Source organism: Chelon labrosus (genome assembly GCF_963514085.1).
Source record: "Chelon labrosus genome assembly, chromosome: 5".
NCBI classification, from domain to species: Eukaryota; Metazoa; Chordata; class Actinopteri; order Mugiliformes; family Mugilidae; genus Chelon; species Chelon labrosus.
The window spans coordinates 2,881,264-2,907,976 of NC_140341.1; the positions used below are offsets into that span (position 1 = coordinate 2,881,264).

The following is a 26,713-nucleotide window of genomic DNA, read 5'->3' on the forward strand; positions in this document are numbered from 1 at the left end:
GCTCTCATTACTAATGAACAGACATCACTGATTCATGTGATCATTTCTACTAGTGGTTGAATGAATGAGTTAAACTCCTCTTCCACAGATCAGCCCTGTTGAGTAGGTGGTCTTTAATGTGACCCAGGACTCATTGTGTGTTCACACTACCAAAGGAAGGAGGTCACATGTGTCCCAGACCACCTCCACATGTGGACTGACAGCAGATCAGTGTTCACACCTGGACACCTGAGATCAGATCACTTAGGATGGATGTAATGTGAGGTCTGAACAAGGCCTGAGAGTCAAGACAGATATACGATCGGGGAAATTAAATTTAAATAACAAACTGATGTAGTCGAAGTGTCAGTCAACTGTACCAGTCGCTCCCATTGGTCGTCAAAGTGGAGATTAGTTTAACTTCACGTTTTAGGACGGCTTTTAACCCCAACCCTTAGGGGCCCCCAAAACAACAAACTTTAGACTACAGCAGTGGCAATGTGCTCACTTTCAAAGAGAGTAGGAAACCCCCTTAAGGGCCCCCAAGGACTGACAAACTTGAAACCACAGCAGTGGCTCCTGACACCACGACACTAGGAGACCTCCCGTAGGGACCCCAACCTGACAACACAAATGTCACACTACAGCAGTGGCAGTGTGCTGAGTTTCCCCCCCCTAAGGCCCCCCGCAATTACAGTAGGAGACCTCCCTAAGGGACCCCAACCTGACAAGATAAACTTTAAACTACAGCAGTGGCAATGAGCTCAGTTTACAATGATACTAGGAGACCTCCTTAAGGGCCCCCACCTGACACTTAAACTACAAGACTGGCAATGTGCTAAGTAGGAGACGTCCCTCAGGGGCCCCTACCTGAAATGATGATCATTAAACTACAGCAGTGGCAATGTTCAAAGTTTTCAGTGACTATGGGAGACCCCAGACCGACCACGTGTCTTTGTGTACCAATGAGGATGCGTAAAAATTGTAATAATTAAACAAAACAGACGAAAATTTAATTCACAAATTTTAATTCACTTCAACACTGGATGAACTAAGATCTCATTGGAACTGCATTTGAGTCAAACCCTGATTCCTGTCATACAGAAAAGCACAATATCATCATACAGAGTGTAATCATTAAAAGGCAGGTCATCTGTTTGAGAGCAGCAGCCGATCAGGACGGTCAGAGACGCTATCCGTGCTCAGATATCGTTTCAAACACACTGTATACTCACACGACGGCACCAGACGTGGAAAATAAAAATAATAAAATAATAAAAAAAACAGACTGAATTCTCTTTAAGTAGTCTTGTGATTGAATTCGCCTGGCACATTAGACAATGAGCTGATTTCACCGTGTCTCCAAACTGGCTCAAACACTTAAAAGTCACTCAGCAAAAAAATAAAAAGTATATCAATAACAATTTTGCCCATGTTGGGATATTTACAGACATTAAAAGTGAAGAAGAGTCTTTAATGGCTCCAAAAAGTAGATTGTCATCAACTGCAGCAAAAAAACAAAACAAAGAAGCACACGTTTGCTTCTTTGTTTAACTATTTCTCTTTTCTTATTTATATTTTTGGGAAACAGAACTATAAAAAAAAGTTATAATACAACATGACAGGACTTTTTTTTTTTTCCTCTTTTTTTATTTTTTATATTTATTACACTCAGTAACTGCTTCTTTTTATCCTCCAAACAACTTCACCATCACTGCCGTTGCCGCCCGGTTCTGAAAACCAATATTTTAAAAACCATGGAAATAAAAAATAAAATAAAATAACACGCCCTGACAGCAATCCTTACCATAATAACAACAATAATAACAATAATGATAATAATAATCATGGATAAAGATAGCAATAAATAGGGTTGGTGAAGTCTAAGTGCGGGTAGTTGTGGTGAAACACGAGACTGTGGGCACCGGTTCGAGAGAAAGGAGGTGGACCACCGCACATAAAGTGACCGATTGTTTGGTTGTTGAATCTCTGCTCTGTCTTTTAAACGCTGTCGGGCGGCGTCCAGTCACGCCACGTCCGCCGTCCTCCCGCCAGACTGTCCGCTGCTCCTCTCTGTCGGGCGTCGGTTTGAAACCTCGCCCCAGGAGGGAGGCAGGAGTGCGGCACATCCACGTCTTAGTGAAGAGTTAAGTGCTTGATAGGACGGGTGGTGATTCTGTGGTAAAATTAGCATTAATCAGTGTCTGTGTCCTGAGGATTTTATTTATTTATTTTTTTTATTATTTCATTTTTTTTAGGGTTGTACAGGTCACTGGTTTGGCAGCTAATTCAGCCCAGGATGTAGGGATGAAGTTCAGTGTGACTGTGCTCAGAGTTGAGAGAGGACGAACAGAAACGTCCGTCTCTTCTGGACAATTATTGTTTCTGCTCGTAGTTTGAGCAGCAAACGTCTGCTGAATGTATTTCATTTTTAAATTTTTTTTTTTCTACTGGAAATCTTTCACAGTTGTACGACTACACGCTGCAAATCTCTTACTGAGGTAATTTCACTCATTGTCACTGTGAACAGTCTGTCTGTCTGTTCGGTTGTCAGGGATGTACAGCTTGGTTTCTTTTTATTTAATGTGCCTGAAACGACATCCAGCTCTCACACATCGTTTAGTTTTTTCCAGTTTCTTCTCCCTCCTTCTTCATCTCTATCCTCTCGGTTTGTCGGTCTCTACCTCTGGTAGTCGGCTTGCTCTCTAGGACTGGATGAGGAGCTTCCGGAGCCCAGAGGGCCCCCAAGCCGGCCGTGGCCCTTGTCCTTGCTATCCTCCTGAGCCATGTTGCTCCCTGAGGACGACTGGCTGGAGTTGGAGCTGGAGGAGGCTGGAGGTCCTCCTGCGCTCCCATTATTCCCCTCTGTGGTCTGGTAGATCTCCTCAGCTCCGTCCTCGCTGGACTCTGGGTCCTCGGAACCCGACAGCAGCTCCTCTTCTCGGTATTCGCTGACGTCAACGCCGCCGCTGGCAGCTGCCCCCTCGCCCAGCTCCTTGAGGCGGCCGTGGTGCTTGACGTGGTAGCGCTGGTTCTGGAAGAACTTGATGATGGTGTGTTTTGGGAGGTCAAGCTGGGCTGATAAGGTGTGGATGGCCTCCTGGTCCGGGTACAGGCCAACGTCCTGGATGAAGCTCTGCAGGATACCCAAGGCCTCCAAGGAAATCTGGAAAACAAAGCCATGATTCAAAGTGTGCTACATTTTTCCTTCTTGAATCTCAACTTGAATTTATCTCTTCTGTGTCTGGTCGTTAAGAGACACTAGTTCTACCAGTTTCTGATAAACCCCAACTCCCCACCAGTCTTGTAGAACCGAAGAAGCTACTTGAACGTGCTATGTGCACACAATTCAACCTTTGGTTATTTTATTTAGCCTGGACATCATCAAATTCTACCATTGTGCACGTTATAGAATCTGTAAAAATATCAGTTTTCCTCCATATGGCTTTTTCAACTAAAATATTCTCATTAGTAACAAACAAACACTTTCTGACACATTTAAAGTCTGATCCTGCTGTATGGCCTATCTACTGGCATGAAAAATAAAGTAGAATGACTACTTCTTACGTCCTGACAGAGAAACCAGAGCGACAAACTCTACCTTAGTGCGCGACCGTGGCTTCTTGTTGCTCCCAGCGTTGCTAACCGTGCCGGGTGGACACCCTCCTGCACCTCCAGCTCCGGCCGTCTGCGACCTCTCCTCGTTCACCGGGGCCGATAGCGGCTCCTCGCGCATCGGAGACATGCGATGCTCCTTCAGCGGGGCCGGGGGCGGCCGATGAAGCGCCTGTCGAGACAGACAGAAGAGCTGATTAATGGGGCACAGTGACCCCTGATCAAGACTGCAGACAGGGACGTGTTATTTTACCTAAACAGTGTTTAATTTTGAGATCTTAATATTTTTAATATCTACAATTTCCAGGTCACAGTAACTTTTTAAGACGCAAAACAAATTATAAAACAACCTGCCCCCCCCCTCTGGTACACAGTAGCCAGGGCTGCAGGGTGAACCGAGGGTGAGAACAAGTGTTTCAGAGCGTCACGGTCTATTAACCAGCTCCAAGGCTGGCGTTCAAACTGCTCTGTGTCCAGTAGACCTTTGACCTAATGTGTGTCAGATTAGCCAACCTCCTGTCTGCCAGGAAGTCTCTTATTTACAAACTTATGACACCCCAATCACTATTTAACCAGCCCATTGAAAGACCTGAGAGGGACACAGAGTGGAACAGGACAAAGACATTTTATCCTTCAGGATTAGCTCTGGGATAAGATCAGTGACGACTGCTGCGGAGAGGAAATGTGCAATATATGAAGGAATAAATAAACCTTATGTTAAATTAGCGCTGCTGAAGATATGGTGCACGCAAATTAAAAAAAGGCACATTTAAAATGTTTTACAGATGGCATGGGAATACGTTAGTAAAACTGTTTTAGAAAATAACTGCAAATCTATTATAATGGTGAAAATGTTGCAGGTGTTGTTTCATTTTTACCTTTTTTAAATGTAGATTAAGTCCTTTAGACATGTCTGTTTGATAACATAGTGTAAACTTCAGAAATGACTAAAGTTAAGAAACTAATTTGAACAAAAAGGGGCTCCAGGATAGATCCTTGTGGAACTCCACCTTGGATTTTTGTTTGGTTTGACGTGTACGTACAGCAAAATCAAACTTCTTTGCTGTTGGTAACAAACACAATTAAAGCGGAATTCTTAGCTGTAATAAAAGCCTTTGTTATAGAATATGCACTGATCATCCATAACATTATGACCACCTGCCAAGGCCTGAACTCTTCTAGACCTTTGGTATCTGGCACCAAGACGTTAGCAGCAGGTCCTTCAAGTCCTGCTTTAAGTTTAGAGGTGGAGTTTTGGGAGACTTGTTTTCATCCAGAACATCCCACAAGATGCTGGATTAGACTGAGATCTTTGTTGTTTGTTCCTCAAACTATTTCTGGTTCAGTTCTGCCCACTGGGGAGCATCAAATCTGGATTGGAATTTGTATCTGGTGAATATCCTTTTAAATTACTTATTCTGTAGTTGGATGTCAAAACGCAAGTGCTAATTCATATTTTAGCTTTGCTTTTGAATTAGTTTGATTGGTCTTTCAGGTAAAACAAAGAAGGACTGGGTCAAGAGTATCTGGGTTTGAGTCAGGTCTGATTATTCAGTAATCCAGGTTAGGACACACGGCGCTCAATGTTTACCAGGATGTATCCACGTGTGAGAGGATCTGTGAAGGTGTAGAAGTGTTAGTCGGTGGCTGGAGCTGACGGAGAGGCTTGTCTGAGAGCAGGACCAAGTGTTGGGAGGGAAAGTGGGGGACTCTGGTTGTTTGTCGGAGGTAGTGGCTGTTGTGAGAGCGTTGCGGTCGTGTCCCGCCCGCTCGCTTTAAGAGCAGGGAGGGGCCTCCCCGCTGGAATGCCCAGCTATAAATCTGTGGCGCATTAAAATTAAAGGACCCACATAAAGATAATAGTCATTCGCCCTTTCTCTCCCTCTCTTCAATAATAACAGGGTATTACTTAAATAATATTGAGGGCAGGCCAGACCAATGAAAATTGCTCTGAAATTCATTCGCTGGGGATTTATTTTCAGGGGCGAGGGAATGACCAATTTACAGGAATAATGCAAGTTTTTCCCCTTTGAGATATTAACTTTTAGATATTGAGAAAACACTGTAAGAATGCAGGCAAGCCAAGAACGAGGCCGGAAAAAAAAAAAACAGATATGTGTCCCCGCTCTAATGAGGACCACACAGCCACAAACATGCGCCGTACAAACTGACTGAGACACTTAATAGCTAAATTGGGGGTAAACCGTGGAGGGGGATTGCGAAAACCTACCCCACAACCCGACCTCCATCCACAGACCTTCATCATCTCTGAGCTTATTCGGGCTGACAGCAAGGACTCTTGGATCAATGGCTGCGCACACATGCCTGCATCGACAGCGAGGCCTGGTCTCCTTCATGCACTAATGATGATGTTAGAGAGCAGAGCCAAAACACTCAGGACTGGTCGGCTCCTTCAAACTTCATCTACGTAGACTTCTTGTCTCTTTGTCTCTTCTCTCTGACCTTTTTCTTTCTTGTCTTCTACCCCCCCACTCCACTACTTAATACATCGGGAAGCTAAAGACGTGGGTCACCGCCAACACGACACATCTCTCCGTGCATTTGCAGCTCAAACTGTTTGCAAATTAATTTTCAGCTAAAAATCTGCAAATAAATAAATAAATCTGTTGCATAAATCTCTGGCACAATCACTTTCTTTTACTGGAAGTGTTGCAGTATGACTGGTGGTAATCGGTGTCTTCTTACGGGGAGGCAGAACAACAACTTCTGGGTGTGTGAGAGCGTTAAAGTCCACCGATCAACGCTTTTTTCTTACGGTGATGATCTGAAAGCTTTCACTGCTTTTCTGATCATGTTTCCCCTTTTTTTTTATGCCTTTAAAAAACAAAAAGAGTCTCAAAAATGACTCATGGTGAATCCTGGAGCTTTTTTTTAAGTTTTATACAGCTTTGTAGTTGACACTAAAATTAAAACTATGCTATCAAGTCAAAAACTAAAAACTGAAATACTTTTTTGTGGGTTTTTGTTGATCGCAGTTGGAACAAACACCTGGAAGATCAGAAGTTTAAATCAAAGAATAATTAATACCACAGCCGTTTTCAGAGGTCTAGTTGTGTAAGATACCCCCCCAAAAAATTATTCATGTGACTTCCCATATTTGTGGAGAAGATTTGATGTCGGGAAAAGACCACGGGTCCAGATAAACTCCAGATGAAAATCATTAAACTGTTGGATTTTACGCCTTCAGAAATCAAACTGAGAATCACAAAAATGCTGCAGATTTAGGGACAAAAAGTTGTCAGTGACGTGTTGGTGAAAGATCACGGTTTGGGTTTAAGCTCAGGAAAAGTTCACGGTCACGGCTTAAAGAAAACAAGGTGGGCTCTCTGTCAAGATGTAGAAACACATGAACGTCGGTCTCAGTTACAGAACAAACCGACTCCCAGTTATTCTCAATGTTAACGTATTTAATAATTCACACGACCAAGAAGTTCTCGTCTGGTAAAACCTGCTGTCGGTGGAACTACTTTAACGACTAAACACGTCAAACCAAACAAAATCCAACATGGAGTTCCACAAGGATCGATCCTGGAGCCCCCGTTTTTGTGCAAACTTTAACTATTTTCCACAACTGTAGTCGATACTGGAGTTTACACTATGTTATCAAGTAACTACACTTCTGTAGGACTTTAACGCAATTAATAATTGACATGACCAAGAAGTCCTCGTCTGGTAAAACCTGCTGTCAGTCGAACTAATTTAAAGACCTAAATAAGATAATTTTAGCAAAAACAAGCTAACTGTAGCCTTAATAGTATAACATAATCAGGTATGTTAGCCTAAATAAGCTAGTATTAGCTGCTTTGTTAGCCTAAATAAGATACTACGAGGCATTTAATTAACTTTAACAAGATAGTGTTGGCTATTTAATTAGCCTAAAGAAGCTAACGGTAGCCTTGGGAAGATAACATAAGCAGGTATGTTAGCGTGAACAAGATGGTAACTATTTGTGTAGCCTTTCCATTTCTGCCCAATGAATTTTGTTTCTCCCTAAACTAACGATCAGTCCGAGGATTTTTTTTTTGTTTTTGCAGAGATTTAACTTAGAATCTGTATTTGTTTGCAGACGTAATACCTGAACAATAAGATTCAGACGAATTCTTGAACTGACAGATTTACTCATATTCTAATCCTGATAAAAATAGGAGTCTGGCTACTTCATCCCACCTCCCTTCATCCCGCCTCCCTTCATCCCTTCGGTCCTCTCAGTTTTGACCATTTCACTTTGGAAGAGACTTCACGTCACCTCAGAACAACACAATACAACTCTGCTCTCCCAAAACCACAATCCCTGGAGCCTCGAGGCCGGAGCAGCTCTTCTCGTGATTCAATATTCCTGAAAAACTTCGCCTCACTCTTTCCCTCCCTCCCTCCCTCATTTCTCTCTCTCTCTCTCTCTCTCTCTCGCTCTCTCTCTCTCTCTCTCTCTCTTTCTCTCTCTGGCAGCGTCGTGAGTGCACTGCAGTAAAAATGAAAAAGTTTTCTTTTAAACGTAAATCAAGGCAAATTACGACGCAGAACTATGAAAGAATTATAGAACATGAAATATTCATCTTCTCCTTAATGAGCTCTGGTCCTCCAGGGCCCCTAACTCTAACTCTGTCTGTGTTTCTGTGTGACCACCAGAGACGCCATTAACACAGAGATAAATATGTAATGAAGGAAAAAATCACTTTTCTGTTAGTATTTTGCATGACTTCACCTTTCCTGTTAATCAGTTTTTTTTTATATTTTTTCCCTCTCCACTTCCTTCGCTCTTGTATTTGAATTAAAGTGCGGTTTCATGAGGACTGGGTCCAGGACAGAGGAGCAGTTGAGTCATTGCACATTTCCTTTTTTTCATTATTTTTATTTATTTCTTTATTTATTTTTCTTAGTAAAATGATGTTTCTTTGATGAATAACCGTAAACACGTACTGTTACCGAGGCTGAGTGTTGGTTAAACCCGTGTGTGGTATTCATTCCATTTATCTGCAATTAAACAATTAACTTAATTGTGGTTTTTCCAAACAGCCCAAACTCCACCCAGAGACGGGGAACAGAGGACGAGGCCACCGGGACGAACTGAGGAAGGGGGGCGAAGAGGACAGCTTTCACAATCCTTTCCCTAAATGTAAGATAAGCCGTAACATTATGACCATTATGCTGTTGTTGTTTTTTTATATCTCTGAACTGATTCTGTAGAAGAAGACGAACGAAATGCCTCCAGCGTTTTCTGTCCACGTGGATTGTTGGACATGAACAGATGGAGGAGGAGAAGACGAAGGAGGTGGAAAAGAGATGGAAGACTTTTACCTCCAACCCTGAATTGATAGAGTAGAAGAAGAGAAGGTTGTCAGTGTTGCTGTCCACTTGGATTCTTGGACATGGACAGAAGAAGAAGAAGAAGAATTTAATCTCCATGTCCTGAATGTGTAGAGTCTTAGAAGAAGACCAAGATGTCTCTACGTCTCCATCGTCTCTGTCCACATTGATTCCATCTTGGTTCATCTTGTTGTTCTACCTCCATGTTTCTGTCCCTCACCTGATGTTTAGTCCACGTGGAGCAGACACGCTCAGAGAGAATGGATTTATTCCAGATTACCACCAGAACCTCTACTTGAAAACTCCTTCCATTCTGGTTTAGGTGGCCATGTGGTCCAGTTTATTCTGCATATTAATTGTCTCCAGTCCAGGGACTTGTGATGATTGAAAGCGGTGCTGTTTTTGCTGTTTTCACACGTTAACATCAGTCGTCCTGGGACGTGCTGGTGAAACAGTCGTGTAATGACTCTGGTGGGAACTTTCCCAGCTCTGAGAAAATAACGTCCACTGACGTCACCACCGGGCTTTGAAACTTTTAGTTTTTTTTTTTTTTGTTGTTAACAGAAAGCTTGTGTTTCAGAATCGGGGTGTGTAGTTTAGGAGACGTTTACCAGGCAGGGCGAGTCTAGAGAAGATGGCCGTTACATTACAGGAAGCTTTTAAGGCTTGACCAACCGGGAATTAACGTCTGTTTGTATTATCTGCTGCACCAGTTCGCATCATTCTAGTTCTCAGTAGTGTGTACTGCTTGTCTGATGCAGTAATAAATCTCAGCCTTCACCCATTTGTTTGCTGGTAGGGTCCAGGGACGTCACCGTGTTTAATTTAAAAACATAAAAGGCGTTTTTCTTTCTCTTAAAAAAGCATGTGAGCCTGAAATTAAATATTTTCACATGAATTATGATGGATGGAAGAGAATTTTACTTTATAGATTAATTTATTTTCACTCATGGATCATTTGTCATCCTTCCTGCCGCCTTCAAATGGGGTCGTGTTTAAGAGAGAGGAGTCCACATGAACGGCGCCCTCTAGTGGTAATAATAATATTACTGGAGCGAGACACAAAGCGAGTGGAGGAAGGGTTGTCAGCTCCTTGTTCTAGTCCAGGACTCCTGGGGTCCCGGCCACAGTGAGCAGGTCACACTCACATAAACACCACAGCAGAAATCAATTTAGCAAAAAACAATAAAGAAATTATTTATAAGGTGGAAGTCTTGCCAAATTAGCTGTGGGAGGCACTTAACCGCTACGAGCTGCAGAGCGAGTACGACACACGGAGAAATGAAGCGATGCTGCTGAGGACACAGATATCTAAGACTGGGACTGTTAAATGTTTGTCATTTACAGTTATTTCCTGTCGGTATCTTTTCATTCTAAACATCTTCCTTCTCTGATGGCAGACATTTAGTTTTAAACAAATTCAACTCCACGCAAAAACAAACTAAATCGACCATGTGAGTAGCATAAACAATCTAAAATTAGCCTAAACAAGATAACAGCAGCTAATATGTTAGCAGAAATATAAAAACGTTAGCAGCTGTTAGCTTAAATAAGCTAATATTAGCCTTTTTATGATCTTAACAAGATAATCTGAGCCGCTGTGTTAGCCTAACAAAGCTAACGCAGCCTGTGAAAGGTAACTAAGCAACCTAGCCACAACAAGCTAATATTATTCTTTTATTTAGCCTAAATAAGAAAATGTTAGCTTATATATATATAGTTTTATTAATAATAATAATACATATCTGATTTTTTATTTTTTTTAATGGGATGAAGCTACTGAAGCTAATGTTAGCTGCTATGTTAGCCTAACCAACCTAGTAGTAGCCTGAGAGAAGATAACTTAGCCTGAACAAAACAATGTCAGTTGCTGTATTTTCCTAAACAAGAAAATGTTAGCTGTTATGTTAGCCTAAACAACCTAATGGTAATATTGGCGTAAACAAGAAAACATTAGCTGTGTGTTCGCCTAACCAAAATAACTTTAGCTGTTATGTTAGCCTAAACAAGCTAATGGTAATATTGGCGTAAACAAGATAACATTAGCTGTGTGTTAGCCTAACCAAAATAACTTTAACTGATATGTTAGCCTAAACAAGCTAATGGTAATATTGGCGTAAACAAGATAACATTAGCTGTGTGTTAGCCTAACCAAAATAACTTTAACTGATATGTTAGCCTAAACATGCTTCCCAAACAAGGTCAAAAGGTCATATTAGCTGCTAAGTTAGTCTAAACAAGCTAACGGTAGCTGGAAAAAGATAAATAAGCAGTGTTAGCATAAACAAAATACTATTAGCCTTTAATTAGCCTAAACAAGATAACGTTAACCGCTGCTAGCTGCACAGCGGGCCTCATGCTTAAAGGAACAAAGTGACGCTGCTGATGCTACTGAAACACCTATAAACACCTGCAGGTTTTATGGACAGAGATCCTCCAACATGCTGGAGTGGCTCATGCTACGGTAACAGACCAGACACATACGCTGGTGTGTGGGCTTCACCGTGCAGCCTGGCCTCGGAGGGCAGCGCCACATTAATTTTTCATGTGCGTCCCGTGGCCGCGGTTGTCTTATTGTCCAAAACACAAAAGAAGGCGCGCTCACATCTCCAACTATCAGTGTGAGAGTCTGTGGATGTGTGGCAGATGGGACACATGTGTGGTCTGTGGTGGCAGGCTGGCTGGAGCCTGAGGTTGGTGGGACAAGGAGGAGGTGGTGGCGGTGGTGGTGGTGGAGGGGGAGGACGGCAGCAACACACATGTATTTATACACACACCTCATTTCCCATTAATAAATCACCAGTGTTTCACCACAGTCCATCTCCTGGTGTCTCTCGAGGTGGGGTTAAACTGTATTTTTAGACTTTGCTGAGACGAGCGAGAGGAATGTGTTAACGCTGCCGCCACCGCTTCCTCCTCCGTCTCTTCCCATCGGCCTTTAATACCGAGCTCTGAACGTGGTGCTGGTGGGAGAGGAGGAGGAGGAGAAGGGAGGAGGAGGAGGTGGAGGGAGGAGGGAGGAGCAGCCATGTACGAGTCATGTTTAAAGAGGAAATGGGAAGTGTGAGCATTTGTTTTTTAATTTATATCATATGGTGTATAGTACATGTGGGGTATAAGTGGTTTGAAAGGATGGTTGGTGGCGGAGGTAGACTCCAGACGAGCGGTGGATTCAGTCTGACCCTGACCTTTGACCTCAGCTCATTGTTGTTGCGTGCTCTGCTCTTTGTTCTCAAATTGAAGCTCAAGTTATTTTAGATAAAGATTAGCCTGGAGGACGAACTAACTAACAAACAAACAAACAAACTTCTTTTTGTGGCAAGAAGTCGGTCTGGACTCTTCCTGATTACCTCGACTAAATAATCTAAGAGTCAGATGAGTTCTCGTAGTTACAGATTTACAGTTTATTTGTCCAGTTTCACCTTTACCTTTAATCTGGAAGCCGGACCAACTTCACCCGCCCACAGTTTTTATTCTGTGGTGGAAAGTTGGTCTGGAGTCTCTCTGTTAGGATCTGATCATGTTCCTGCAAATAACTTCTGCACCAATCAGATTGTTTGGGGGGGGCGGGGCTTAACGTGGTGATGGACAGAAGAGTAAAAGTAGTCATATAAGTCATCTGAGCGCCGTGGAGTTGAATTAGTTTACTATCAAACTGGAGGTGCAGCTTGCAGTAAAGCGATTTGTTGCTCTATTTAATGCTGCGTGATAATCTCAGTGATGTCTTGTTAAAAGTTTGAGGAGAATGTCTGTGAAGAAAGATTTCAAAACTCCCGTAGTCTGAACTCATCTTCTAATGAAAACCATTCCTGACAAATACCACATCTAAAGCTCTAATATTATGTTACAGCTTGTTTGTTTAAACTCCTTTTAGCTTCATTTCAGCTGTTACATGCACAACTTCATAATTTTAACCTTTTAGCTCTTCATACTTTTATATTTCACCCAGACAGACCCACGGACACGGCGGCTGCAGTGATGAAAGAGGCCGAGCCGTCGCTGCGTTTCCTGCATCGATCTCCCTCAGCCCTCCTCCGGCCTCGGCCTCCCTCCTCAAAAACTAATGGGGCATTTCCTCCAGTGCCACACCACCCAGCAACACTGTTTACCCTTCGTTCCACTGGGGCACGCAGGGACACGCAAACACATGTGCACGCACAACGAGATCAAACGGAGCCGTTCACGCTGAGACGGAATAAATACGACGAGTAAATAATAATGACAGATGTGGTTTCTGAGGGTGGACACATCCAGTTCCATCCTCTTAGATGTATGAAGTCTGTATTCCCACATGAGACGGTGTGTTCAGTCTCAACCATCGCTATCATCGTCGGTTAATCAGTGTGAGTTCTCCACTTCTGACTGAACTTGTGGTGGGATTGCAGTCAGAGAGTGGACATGTTTTGAGATTATTATTGGTTGTGTGTTCACTACAAAGGCTGCAGACAATGGGTGGTTAACGTAGCATAGCTTAGCATAGCATAAAGTCTTAAACAAAGGGTCAGGCACCAAACTGATGTCAAAGAATCAACGGCCCACGGAGCCTGACTGTGACTTTGCCTCATGTCGACCAAAATTTGCACTTTCACCAAACTAATGATGTTGGTTCCAGAGATTTGTGGTACTTCCACGATATTTTCCCTCCAGTTTCTCATCTTTCATCTTTGCTTTTGTCCAGCTCTTCTCTATCGTCACACTTTTAAAATCCACTCATCTTCCAGTCCTGACTCTCAAGAGTTGGAGCTTCTGTCGTGTTCTGGATCTTACGAGATTTCTAACAAGAGGACGCAAGATTTATAAAAATATCAGATCAGAGGAGCGGCTTGTCCACGAACCAGAGGGTTAGCGGTTCGATTCTCAGGAACGTGCCACGTGCCGGAGTGTCCTTGAGCAAGACACTGAACCCACGCTGGTGTGTGAATGTGTGTGTGTGTGTGGGTTGATGCGTCTGTGACTATAAAAGCGCAGACTTTTACAAGCGTACTATTGAGTACCAATAGGTATAAAAGCAAGGCCACCTGTCAGATCTTTCAAGGTCAATTTGAATCGGAAAATCTATTTTATTTTATTTTTTTATGTTTTGTACATATATTTATACATATATGTAAATTTTCTTTGTACAAAATGTTTGAACTTTTTCTTTAAGAAATGCAAATTTGATCGTACTGGAGCTGATCATGGATCATCAAAGTGTGACTGAAGCTAGTTTTCTTTCCTCTGATCCAAAATCCAAACAGAATTCACAAACATCCAGTAATAATCTTTGAATAATGATAATAATCACATATTTTCAGGATAATTGTGTGTGGAGATGAAGAAGAGGTCTTTTTAAGAGTTTTAAGTGTACAGATTGAGATTTATTTTTTATGCTTATTTAAGTTCTGTGTGTTTTTGTACAAGAGAGCAAAAGTTACCGGAGTCAGATTCCTTGTATGTGCACACATACTTGGCCAATAAACCTGATTCTGATCCTGACTCTGATTCTGAGGTTATTTGTAAATAACATGCGGCGTGCGTCACATCTGGACGCGTCACCACCAGCTGTTAACACTTACCTGTGCGTCTTGTGGCAGGTGCAGGACGGTGTGGAGCCTCTCGCTGTGGTGGTGTCTGGACTCCTCCTCGTACGCCAGGTCCCTGTCGGGCTGCGGCAGCGCCAGGAACCGCCGGATGGTGCACAGGTTCTCCCAGAGAGTGCGGTTCTCCGGGCTGGGGTTCTCCTTCCACCGAAGCAGCTCGCACAGCCAGCCCTGGAGAGGAAGAGGATGAGGAGAAGATGAAGAAGGAAAAAGAAGGAGGAGGAGGTGAGGTGGAGTGGTTTGATATTCATATCAAACAGTTAGCTTAGCATAGAGACTGGAAACTGAATGGAAAAACTAGCATGGCTCATCCACAAGGTCAAGGTCACCCATTAAGATAAGGTAATACAAGATAAGATAACTAAGATAATACAGTAGTAAATAGGTATAACCAGATGTATTGTGTCCTTTAACTCAGCGGTGATATTAAATTGTAGCTGCAACAAACTGAAACACCACCTGGTGAGGACGGGGAATAAAGAGGACAACTTAAAGGATGTGAAAAGATACATTAAAAAATATATAAATGCATCAGAACAAAGTTGGAAAAGTTGGAACGGTGCCGGATGTGTGAGGTAAAGGAAGATGATGGGGGGAGGTGGAAGGAGAGCTGGAGAAGATTCAATTATGTCTGCTAGACTGGTTCGGTTTGTGACACCAGCTGTTGTGTTCAACCAGCCACCTCGGGCAGCATGCGCCGCTAATAGCCTGATCGTCTCTCTCTGCCTCGCTCTCTGTCCTTGTGGCCAGCTGCAGCAGATGGGTGCACTGAGCCGTGACCCCCAGCCACCCCCAGACCCGGCGACACGGGGGACCTCGCCCCACCCCACACAAAGCAATGCACACACTGTATACACGCTGCATATACAGCATATTACCTTTCTCCTGGAACACAGTGATTTAGCTGCTCTCTAATTTAGTCTGTGAGACGAGCTGAAGGCTTTATTTACAGTTTTCTTTATTTTTCTGGTGCAAACCGTTATTATCCACCTCCATCACCAGGTTCCATTAAAAGATCAGCTAATGGTAGCCTCAGAAAGATAACATAAGCTATTATGTTGATCAAAATATAATCATGTTAGCTGCTATGTTAGCCTAAACAGGATAATATTAGCCATTTAATTAGCCTAAACAAGAATACGATGGCTAAACAAGCTAATGGTAGCCTCAGAAAGAAAGTTAGTTTAAACAAGACAATGTTAGCTAGATTGTTTAGGCTAACCTAGCAGCTAATATTTGTTTGTTTAGGCTAACCTAGCAGCTAATATTTGTTTGTTTAGGCTAACCTAGCAGCTAATATTATCTTTTTAAGGCTAACATAGTTGCTCGGTTATCTTTCTCAGGCTACCTTTAGCTTATTTAGGCTAACAAAGCAGCCAACATGATCTTGTTTATTTTCTTGTTTAGGCTAACATAGCAGCTAATATTATTTTATGTATGCATAAATGGCTAACGTTATCTTGTTTAGTAGATAATATCTTGCCAATTAAATGGCTAACACTTTGTTGTTTAGGCTAACATAGCTGCTAACCACAGTTTGGCCAACATAACTTGTTTAGGGTAGTGTAATGTAAAGGTTGTTTGTGCTATGTTAGCCTAAACAAGCTAACAGTATCCTGAGAAGCACAACTTAAGAAACTACGTTAGCCTAAACAAGCTAATAAAGATAACTAACCTAACGCAAACAAGATCTTTTGCCGTAACAAAATAACTTCTGAACGGAGCAACTCCAGATGTAAATCAACTAACTTTAACCCCGCTGAAAGTTTGTGGACAGGAAACTCTCAGGAAAGCTGGCATCCAGGCTAAATAAAATATCTAATTAACAGAAAAAACTAAATCAGTGCATCATGTAACCTGACAGCCCTGAAGCTGACTGTCTGTTTACACTGTGTCGTTGGCAGCGATCCAGATTTACATTTGAGGGTTTCGTGGTTTTTCCGAGTTCCTCAAACAGTTTTGAAACGTGGCTGAAACATAATCCTTTATTCTAAACCTGGACTGACCACTGGCTCGTTCTCTACAGTTCCCTCACCTGGCTCTTGTTGGCGGCCACCTTGGCGAACAGAGCCTGGGACACCTTGGCTCTCTTCATCTCCTGCTGGATTTCGTCGTAGATGCCTGACGTAATGTTGACCAGAGACTCCAGCTTCAGGGGGAGGTCGGGGGCCGGGCCGGGCGGCTTGGGCTGGAAGACCGATGGAGAACAGTGAGTACAAATTAGAGGGTTTTTAAGAGATATCAGATGAGATGGGCTGAAAGGAAAACACAGCAAGGATCCTCATTCACTGTATGAATCAAATCAGATGTGGTGTATACATGTGTAGTGGAGGTTATCAGCTGATGATCAGGCTCTGAGAGCAGACATGCAGCGTTTCCTGTATGAACATCTGCGGCGCACGTCTCCACATGAACTTTGTTTACAGATCAAAGTCATTAAGTCCTTCTTCTTTGTCTTTCTTTGTTGTTTCTGTTTGAGCGAACATGTATTGGCTCTCGGAGAGCTTGTATACACAGCGTTTGAAGTCGTCCACAAGACATGTACAGACCGGCGAGCTTACATTCCCTCAGTGTAAACGATGCTGAGATAATTTTACATAGCCATAATAAGAAGAGCTCACAAATTCACCCAAAGCCATGAATGGGCATCGGGGGGAGCCTCTTATCGCTGACGTTGCTAAATGGTTATGTGGAGGGACGTTTCCAAATGCATTATAATGTCCTTGATGTTTACAGTGTGTTGCTGTGATGGCTTTGAAGCTGTTTTTCCTTTATAAATGGGTTGAGATAAATAAGATCCTGGTGCATGTTTGAAGACAATGTCTACTTTATGAGGTTGAAGATGGTTGATAACTCACAGAGTTCGAGATCTTAGTCTTGTTCTTCCAGATGGACGCCCAGGTATCAGGAGTTATCTGCTCATCCAAGCTCCTCTCCCACACTTTCTATGCGCAAACACACACACGACACACGGCACGTTACAATCAGACCCCGCCCACTGTTATTTGTTGAGCTGCCATGGCAACCATTTAAAAACGTTAAGACTAACTAATGGTTAACGTTATCTTTTATACAGTTCGCTTATTAAAAACATCTTGTTAAATGGCCAACATTATGTTGTTTAGGCTAATTAAATGGCTAATGTTAACTTGCTTAGCCTAACATAGTAGCTTATGATATCTTTTGCAGGCTACAGCTAGCTTGTTTAGGCTAACATAGCAGCTTATCTTGTTTAGACTTAGTAAATGGCTAACATGATCTTGTTTAGGCTAATTTAATGGCTAGCATCTTGTTTAGGCTAATTTAATGGCTAGCATGATCTTGTTTAGGCTAACTAAATGGCAAATATACTTGTTTAGCCTAAGATTGTTGCTTATGTTATCTTTTGCAGGCTAGCTTGTTTAGGCTAACATAGCAGCTTATCTTGTTTAGGCTAATTTAATGGCTAACTTTAACTTGTTTAGCTTAACGTTGTTGCTTACGTTATCTTTTGCAGGCTAGCTTGTTTAGGCTAACATACCAGTTTATCTTGTTTAGGCTAATTTAATGGCTAACATGATCTTGTTTAGGCTAACTAAATGGCATAATTGTTTAGCCTAAGATTGTTGCTCATGTTATCTTTCGCAGGCTAGCTTGTTTTGGCTAGCTTATCTCATTTAGACTACCTGAACGGTTTATGTCTTTATATCTATGCTATTTATTATTGTTTGTGCTAATATAGCTACTGGCATTAGCCTGCTAATGAAACGACTGATGTTGTCTTGTTTAAGCGACAAGTACCTGCTTCTGCATGTTTGGGCATAGCGGGGAAAAGTTTGGTCTGGAGTCTCTCCCTTGGGAACTGATTCTGCTCCAGCAAAGATCTGCCGGGCCAATCAGATCGTTTGGGTGGGGCTTTATGAGGAAATGGACAGAAGAGTAACAGTAGTCATACACGTCATCTGAAAATCCGCCTTAAGTTATCTTTCTCAGGCTACTGTTAGCTTGTTTAGGCTAACATAGCAGCTGCTATCTACTAGTTTAGGCTAATTAAATTGCTAATATTGTCGTATTTTGGCTCAAATTGCGAACCACACTGGATAGTTTACAACGTAGATGTAATCTATGCTGCATGCATGCAGATTAGTCCACTTCCGTGCTGATAAGAGTAGTAAAATCTTGAAAAATATCACTTTAAAGTACATTTAAAACTGATAAAAATCAAATATTTATGCTCATTAAATAGATTGAATTACTAATAGTATTTTCTTTAGGCTAACGCAGCAGCTAATGTTATCTTGTTCAGGCTAAGTTAATATTTTGGCTCAACGGATAGTTTATAACGTAGATGCAACAGATTTTTTTTTTTTTTACCTTTGACGTTTTTTGGGGGAATATTCTGGACAGTATTTTTAATCTTTTGGGACTGTTTCAATATTAACACCAACCTGTGAGAGGCGTGGAGCTCCGGGGGTGGACGAGTTGGAGGCGGGGAGGCCGACGGAGGGGTTCATGGTGCGCTCTCTCTCCTCCTGGTAGATTCGGTCTCTCTCGCTCTCCGGCAGGTTGAGGAAGTTCTGCATGGCCTTCAGGTTGACCAGCAGAGACTGCGAGGCCGTGCGAGGGTCCTCCTCCTTCCTCAGGATCTCAGAGAGCAAACCCTGCACCGACACAAACGCTTATTAACTGAAGAACAAGCCGACACACATCCCCTTTAACATCACAAATGTTTTTAAACGTGTAATCAACCCTCGGCCTGTCACAGTGTTTGGAAAATGGGAAAGCGATGCAGCAGAAATAATGGATAAAGAAAAGAGTAATAGGTTAATTAATAGCTAATATATGAATAAAGCAGCATTTAATTAGCCTTTTTGCTTTTTTGCACATACAAAATCACAAATTGTACAAATATCTGGAAACATGATATTTATTTCAAACATCAAAATTATTAATTATTGAGTGTAATCTTCATATTTAAGCGGCTAGAACTAATTAGTTGTCTGTTAACGGACTGATCTGCTCGTGTTTCATTTACAGCAAAGCTTCATATATAATAAACTATAAAATATTATAATATTTCCTTGTGAAACGTGATGGATTACAATGAAAAGCAGCAGTTAAAGACATCAGCTGAGTAATTGTTGCTGCTGAAACGGTTTAAAGACAGCTTCCTGTTTCTGGTAAAACTTTGTAAAACCTGAAAAGGACAAACTTCAGATCCACAGTATTTGCGTCTCACAAATCCAAACACAAAAGAGACACACACACACACACACTCTGTGAAACACACCTGGCCTCTAGACCAGTGGGCCTACGAGCCACCTCCCATCACACTGATCTAATGGGGCGTACGGTGAGCAGTTTAGCACAGCCTGAATGCATCAGGTGTTTGTGCTGCTGCGAGGGCGGGGGGGGGAGGGGGGACTCAATGACCCAGCGAGCCAGCAACCCTGCCACGCTTCTGCTAATCCCACCGAAAATACCGCCGCCACAAAACTAGAAATCTGCGCCGTTATTTCTATCAAATATCTCGGCCGATGGCGCCGTGAGCAGATATTTCCCTGACTCTAACGAATGCTACGTCTTCGTCTTAGTGCCAAAAAAGGCGTCGCCCTGCTCCTCGTCTCCTTCCTGATTTCACCACCACACTATCTCCTAACCTCGTCGACCCTCGTTGTTCCTACCTGTGTGCGGTTGAAAGCCACACGGGCGAACACGGCCTGGGAGACACTAGCTCTCTTCAGCTCGTCTCTGACCTGCTGGTAGATTTCAGAGGAGACTTCGGCGGCCGAGGGGTTGCTCCCGGGATGGTCGCCCCCGGCTTTGCACGAGCCCCGAGGAATGGGCGGGTGGTTGAGGAACTGCTGGTTGAGGGCTTGTGGATGCTGGTGGGCGAGCAGGCGGCTCACGGCGAGCTGCTGGTTGAGGAGGTGGGCCATGGCGAGCTGTTGGCGCACCAGCTGCGGGGAGAGTTGAGGAGAGAGCAGCCCACCTGGACCCAGCAGGGGCTGCAGAGCTCCAGGTGGAGGTGGAGGGGGCGGAGGCGGCACCTGTCCTGTTCGGAGGGGAGGGCTGTGGTGGAGGGGGCCGTGAGGCGAGGGCTGTTGCTGGGGAGGAGGAGGTTGTTGCGGTGGCGGCGGCTGGGAGGGCGCCTGCGGATCTCCGGCTTTGAGGAGGGGGCTGCCGCCTCCTAGGTGACTGAGCTGGGCCAGACCGGACAGGTGAGGAGGAGGAGGCCTCTGGCCCAGCACGCAGAAGTCGGCCATGTTGTCCCTCTCAACTGGAAAAGAGAAGCAAACGCTGTTAAGGTGTGAAGGTTCTCACTCGTCCAGGTCGTAGTACGTCACGAAAAACAAAGCTGGAACAAAGGAAACTGGACTGGTAAGGTTTGTTGAAGACGTTTAATTCAACTCTTTATTTCTAAAAGACTGGTGGGAGGTTCTGGTTTAAACAGGAACATCTGAAAGTTGCATGACTGGGGTCTATTAACAATCAGAGACTCATCTGTAATTCACATATTTTCTTTCCCCAATGAATTGTACTCTAACAACCCGTTACTGCCCAGAGACTCCAGTCCCGAGGTTTGAAGAAGCTCCTTGAATGAAACGACTTCGACAAACCTTTGAAACCCTTTGACACGTCATAAAATACAGATCCTTACTTTTAATGTCAGCAGCGTCTCGTCCAGACCACATCTTCTCCAGATAATCTACTGCTCAACGAGACACACACAGACAATAAACAGGGAGGTTAGTGTTCGTAGGTTGTTGTTGTAGGTGCGTATGTTAAAGTAGGAGATCATGTCACGGGATTGAAAGAGAAACAGAAACTTAGGAGTAGTAATAGGTAGAAAGGCGTTGTATACTGTAAAACATTTACCATTTATTAATCTGCAATCAAGCTGAGATACGTGAGAGTTAGAGTCGTTCAGATCTTATTGCTACTGAAGGGTAGCACTCGAGCTTGTTGACGCTTGATTTCGTCAACCAACGTGAAAAGTGAACTGGAACAAACACATTTGATTGGTCGACGCTAAGGCTGAACTTTGGTTGAAAGGTTCAGTTATATTTTAGCAGTTAACCAAAAGATTAATCGACTACTCAGGAAACATTTAACACATTAATAAAAATAAAAGTAGAAACAAAATAATGGACAGGAAGGGCTTTCATAGATTACCCTACATTTTGTTTTTTATTTATATTCCAGCACTCCTTTATCTTATGTTTTATAGCTTTCATAATCAGCTGATTAGTTCAGTCTTCGATTTTAAGTTGGACAAATTATTCTCCACCTTTTTTTTGCCGTCTTATTGATAAAAACCAGTTACGTTTCCACCAGTTCCCGGTGTTTACTTTCATTTTTCTGCCTCACGCTTCAGACTGGACGGGGCGCTGCCTCGCTGCAGCCTCGTCTCTACTCTGTTCGGGCTGCAGTCGCCCAGATCCTGTTATTTTCCACACATGTGACTCAGATTTGTTTCTTTTAATTTTCGTTTCAAACAGTACAAATCACATGGAATCCGGTCTTTTCTATTCTGTTATAAATCAGATGCAGGTCTGGTGCGTTTGTGTTGGTTTCCCGTCGCTTTAGAGTGTCACGTCTGCCGTGAATAACAACATGAGAGACACCTGTGCACAAGGAAAAGTTTTTTAAAAGCCTACCCAGTAGATTTTCAGCGTAATCGAGGCCTCACCTTTGATTTTCTTATACTTCTTGTACCAACGGCCGAACTCTTGACATTTGGCAGTGGAGACGTTGGCGTAGTAGGAGCTGTTCACTATGGAGGAGATCATACTCTGAGACACAGAGAGAGAGAGAGAAAGAGGGGAAGGATAATTAATAACCAACGTAATATGAAATGCTCACGCAACAACCACATGGCACGCACGCGTAAACACACACAGAACACACACAATAGAAATAGACAAACATTAATCATGACTGGAAGCCACCCATGGAAACCCGAGCCAGCACAGCGAACACAGAAGAGGGAATCTCCAGCCACACACACATATGCTTGCAATTGATGCAGCGATCAACACCCCCCCACCAACGCTGTACGCAAACACATCTCACACAGATTATGAGACCTGGATGGAGGGTTAATCGTGCAGCTGGGGAGCTTAACGAACACGTAGGGAGGTTTCAAGAGATTCAAACAAATAACGTGAGGACTGATGAGTTTAAAATAGAAAGTTTAAAGATTATTTTTTTATCTTCCTACCTGTGACAGAGGACACTCTTTGGCCAGAGTGCTCTGGTTCATCTCCTTCAGCAGCTCTTTGAGAGCGTTCCTGACGGTGGCGTGGTTCCACTGCTCGCAGGGAAGATCCTCCAGCTTCGAAAAACTGCAGCAAAACCAAAACCATACCCAGGCATCAGCTTCTACATCTTTAAAGCTAATTTAATAAGTCGAGACATGAAAAGGCCCAAAAAAAAATAAAGAAAGAAAAATAACCACTTTAAATTTGTCTTACAGTATTACACAAAATGTTTCTGGATAACTACTTCACCATGTTCATTTAAGTGGATTAACATTTTGGGATCGCATAAGAAGATTGGCGAGTAGAAGAAGAAGAAGAAGCTGGACATCTTAGCTTAGCATAAAGACTGCAGCTAGCATGTATGTGTCGTTTAAGTGGATTAACATTCTGGGAACGCATAAGAACATTGATGGAGAGCAGAAGAAGGAGCTGGACATCTTAGCTTAGCATAAAGACTGCAGCTAGCATGGCTCTGTCCAAATATAACAAAACATGTGCCGTCTGTTTGAGGTTTATGCTAAGCTAACTGTGTGTAGCTTCCTCCAACCGTTAAAAATGTGTTTCTAGATAACCACTTCCCCATGTTTGTTAAGTAGATTGACATAGACATCTTAGCTTAGCATAAAGACTGCCGCTAGCATGATGTTGTTTAAGCAGATTAACATTTTCGAAAGGCGTAAGAAGATTGATGGAGAGCAGAAGAAGAAGAAGCTGGACGTCTTAGCTTAGCATAAAGACTGCAGCTAGCATGGCTCCGTCCAAAGATAACAAAACATGTGCTGTCTGTTCGAGCTTTATGCTAAGCTAACTGTGTGTAGCTTCATATACACATAATTCCTCCAACCGTACCGTAAAAATATGTTTGTTAAGTAGATTGACATTGACGTCTTAGCTTAGCTAGCATGGCTCTGTCCAAAGGTAACAAAACATGTGCTTAAAACATATGCTAAGCTAACTAGCTAACTGTATGTAACTTTATATTTATAGGCGGTGTCAATTTTCTTATCTTGGCAATAAAATGAAGACATAATTCCCCCAATCATTCAAACCTTGTGTATTAACCTCAACTATAAAAACATGTTTCCAGTTATAACCACTTCATCATGTTCGTTAAGTAGATTTTGCTCGGCTCCGTCCAAAAATAACAAATAAATTGCGCAGTCTGTTCTAGCTTTATGCTAAGCTAACTAGCAGTAGCTACTGTCTGTAGCGTCACAATCATAGGAGGTGTCAGTCTTCTTATCTGGGCAATAACATAAACACATCATTCCTCCAATCATCCAAACATCGTGTATTAACCTCAACCATAAAAAATAAATCCCTCTCCCTCCAATCTTCGCTGTTCTTATTTAATTTTAACCTCAAATCATTTCAGCTCGGCGCACGCATGCCAAAGCTCTGCCATCGCCGTGGATACGCGCATAAACACGTAAACAGACCTGGCTGGTATGTGCCAAGACAATAACAATAATAACCCTCTCATCTGGAGTTTATCTGTTTTATCAGTCCATCAAGATCCTGCTTCACTCACTTCTTTTTTTTTTTTTTTTCTGGAGAACTCGGAGTTCCTGGCACATGGACTCTCCCGCCCCCCCGCCCACCCCCCCGACGGAGACAGATAATGGATAAATCCCCACCGGCTTGTTTAACTCGAGCTTTAGTGTTTCAATATTGCTGCTTTCAAATTTGATAGATATGGTAAATTCTGGAGCTGCAATCTGCAGCAATGACATCAGCCGCCCAGTGGACCGGAGTGTCTGATTAAATGCAACCGCACAAAACAGTCCATAAAAAAGCCTCAGCGTGTCCATAAAATATGAACATGCAGGCTTTCTCACTCTGCGGATGCCACACATGTTTCCCTCTGAAACGACGAGTTTTCAGAACTTACTCTGACCTTTGTAGCTGGATGCGTAGCGTGACCATGTGGTAGACCTCCATCAGCATGTCGGCGACGGTCGCCTCTGGAGCGTCGGTCAGAAAGTGGATGGGCAGAGGGTTCCATCTCCCCACCTTGATGATACCTGGACGGATATAAAGACGGTTTCTGTCAGTTTTAATCTACAGTGTGATACAGACAATATAAAAGAGGCATAATGAAACAGACAATAGGACAATAATACCTCCACCCTCTTTAACGTTCTTAATCAAGCCAGATTTTACTACTACTGCCTTGGATATGACTGTTACAGCCAATACAGAGAATAATAAATACCTCAGCGTCCTCCAACCAATCAGAGCCTAGAACTTAACGGCGCTTAGTGATTTGATTGATATGAATTTATTTCCCAGGCCGTTATCAGTTCACAACGGAGAGACTCCAGACCGACTTTCAGCATCAAATGTACTTTTTATGACGTTTCCCCAACATTAAACAAGAGCAACGATCGCCAACATTTTGTTGACCCAACCATCCACCCCTACCTCCTCCGTAATGTTAATTTTGTGGCTCTACAACGTCACAATTAATACAACCATTCATTTTAAATGTCATTAATTTAAGGTTGATTATTTATTTTTTTTTAATAAAATACTGACCTATTATATCTCTCTATATATATCTATATATATATCGAGAGAGATGTTTATATATTGATATGTTGAATATATAAGTTTTGTGGACCCATCCATCCACCCCAACCTCCTCTGTAATGTTTTTGTGGCTCTGCAGCGTCGCAATTAATACAACCATTCATTTTAAATGCCATTAATTTAAGGCTGATTATTTTTTGAATATATACGTTTTGTGGACCCATCAATCCACCCCAACCTCCTCCATATGTTGGTTTTGTGACTCTAAAGTGTCACAGATAATGATCACTTTAATTCATTTTAAATGTGAACTAGTTTTGTTTTTTGTTTTTGTTTTTTTGCATGAATTTAAGATCAATTTAAAAAAAAATAAAAATAATTAAATACTGACACAGCAGATCTTTGCCGGAGCAGAATCAGTTCCCGACGGAGAAACTTTCAACCGCTAAATATTTTGTAGGCGTTGGGACGTTGGTCTGGCTTCCAGGCTAGCATAAAGCTACTGTACGTTAAAAATACAATTTTACAGCGAGCACCTGAACGCCATTTGGTTGAACTTTTTGCAACTTTGCAGCACATTCATTAAAATGTTTCTTAATAACTACTAATTAAAACGCATCTCGTGTCTTTATATTCTATGAAAACGAGACGTGCATCACAGTGAAACACTGAACGCCAACGCTCAGATCAGCTGCACAGCTTGTACCAGATAAACAAAGAACTGTTGATGTTCTTAACAGATTTCTGTCCTGACTGCCAGCGGTTATCTTTCTCATTGCTGCCGTGAACGTGTGGCTTGTTTCACGATGCCCGTGGAAGGACGATCATGTTCGACCTTTACTTGACGAGTTTGTAGAAGATTTACTCAGATGGTCACTTCGCTCAAACTCTGCGTTCTCTTTTATCCCGGTCGATGTTTATCCACACACATGGATTTGTTTGGGACATTTTCAGACTCTTTAAGATCTCATCTGCGTCTTTTATTTTCTGAAACTGTCGTCAGTTGTTGAGGCCTCGGAACAAGATCACTTGCTGCCTCTCGTTTTGGGTTTGATGTGTATCTTGTGATATTCTGGGGTTTGTGTCGATGCAGCAGCCTCCAATCAGATTTTTGTTCGTATTTCTGCAGCTCAGACATAGACCTCTCTCTCTCTCTCTCTCTTTCTCTCTCTCTCTGTCTTGATTCAAACAATCTAAAGATGAATCTCTTGAAGGAGAATTAAGACGTGCATTTAAACAACGCAATACGCACAAACCCACCTTTACACACCAGGAAACACACACACACATTCACATTGGTTTTTTCATGCGGACTGGCTGGAGCTGTGAAAACTAAACAAAGCTAATCGCATTACTATCCTCCAAATGAGATCCAGACGGGTCCTGAGAACTCTCTCTCTTTCTCTCTCTCTCTCTCTCTCTCTCTCTCTCTCTCTCTCT

General features: G+C 42.6%; 1 protein-coding gene across 7 annotated transcripts in view; it reads right to left on the minus strand.

The window, feature by feature from the left end:
- Window positions 1–996: 996 nt before the first annotated feature.
- The window catches only part of satb2 (SATB homeobox 2), a 53,662-nt gene continuing 27,945 nt past the window's right edge, over window positions 997–26,713 (minus strand). Inside the window, exons 4-15 of one of the 7 annotated variants that reach the window (XM_084544759.1) lie at window positions 24,639–24,765; window positions 22,702–22,825; window positions 22,171–22,273; window positions 21,139–21,189; window positions 20,162–20,757; window positions 18,926–19,138; window positions 18,279–18,392; window positions 17,357–17,443; window positions 16,534–16,686; window positions 14,475–14,669; window positions 3,581–3,787; window positions 997–3,145 (exon numbers count right to left, since the gene is read on the minus strand). In XM_084544759.1, the coding sequence (XP_084400885.1) occupies window positions 2,660–3,145; window positions 3,581–3,787; window positions 14,475–14,669; window positions 16,534–16,686; window positions 17,357–17,443; window positions 18,279–18,392; window positions 18,926–19,138; window positions 20,162–20,757; window positions 21,139–21,189; window positions 22,171–22,273; window positions 22,702–22,825; window positions 24,639–24,765 (2,456 nt within the window). In that variant the 3' untranslated portion in view covers window positions 997–2,659. Of the gene's footprint in view, window positions 3,146–3,580; window positions 3,788–14,474; window positions 14,670–16,533; window positions 16,687–17,356; window positions 17,444–18,278; window positions 18,393–18,925; window positions 19,139–20,161; window positions 20,758–21,138; window positions 21,190–22,170; window positions 22,274–22,701; window positions 22,826–24,632; window positions 24,766–26,713 lie in introns of all 7 variants that reach the window. The other 6 variants (XM_084544761.1, XM_084544760.1, XM_084544758.1 and 3 more) reach the window with 6 other exon arrangements.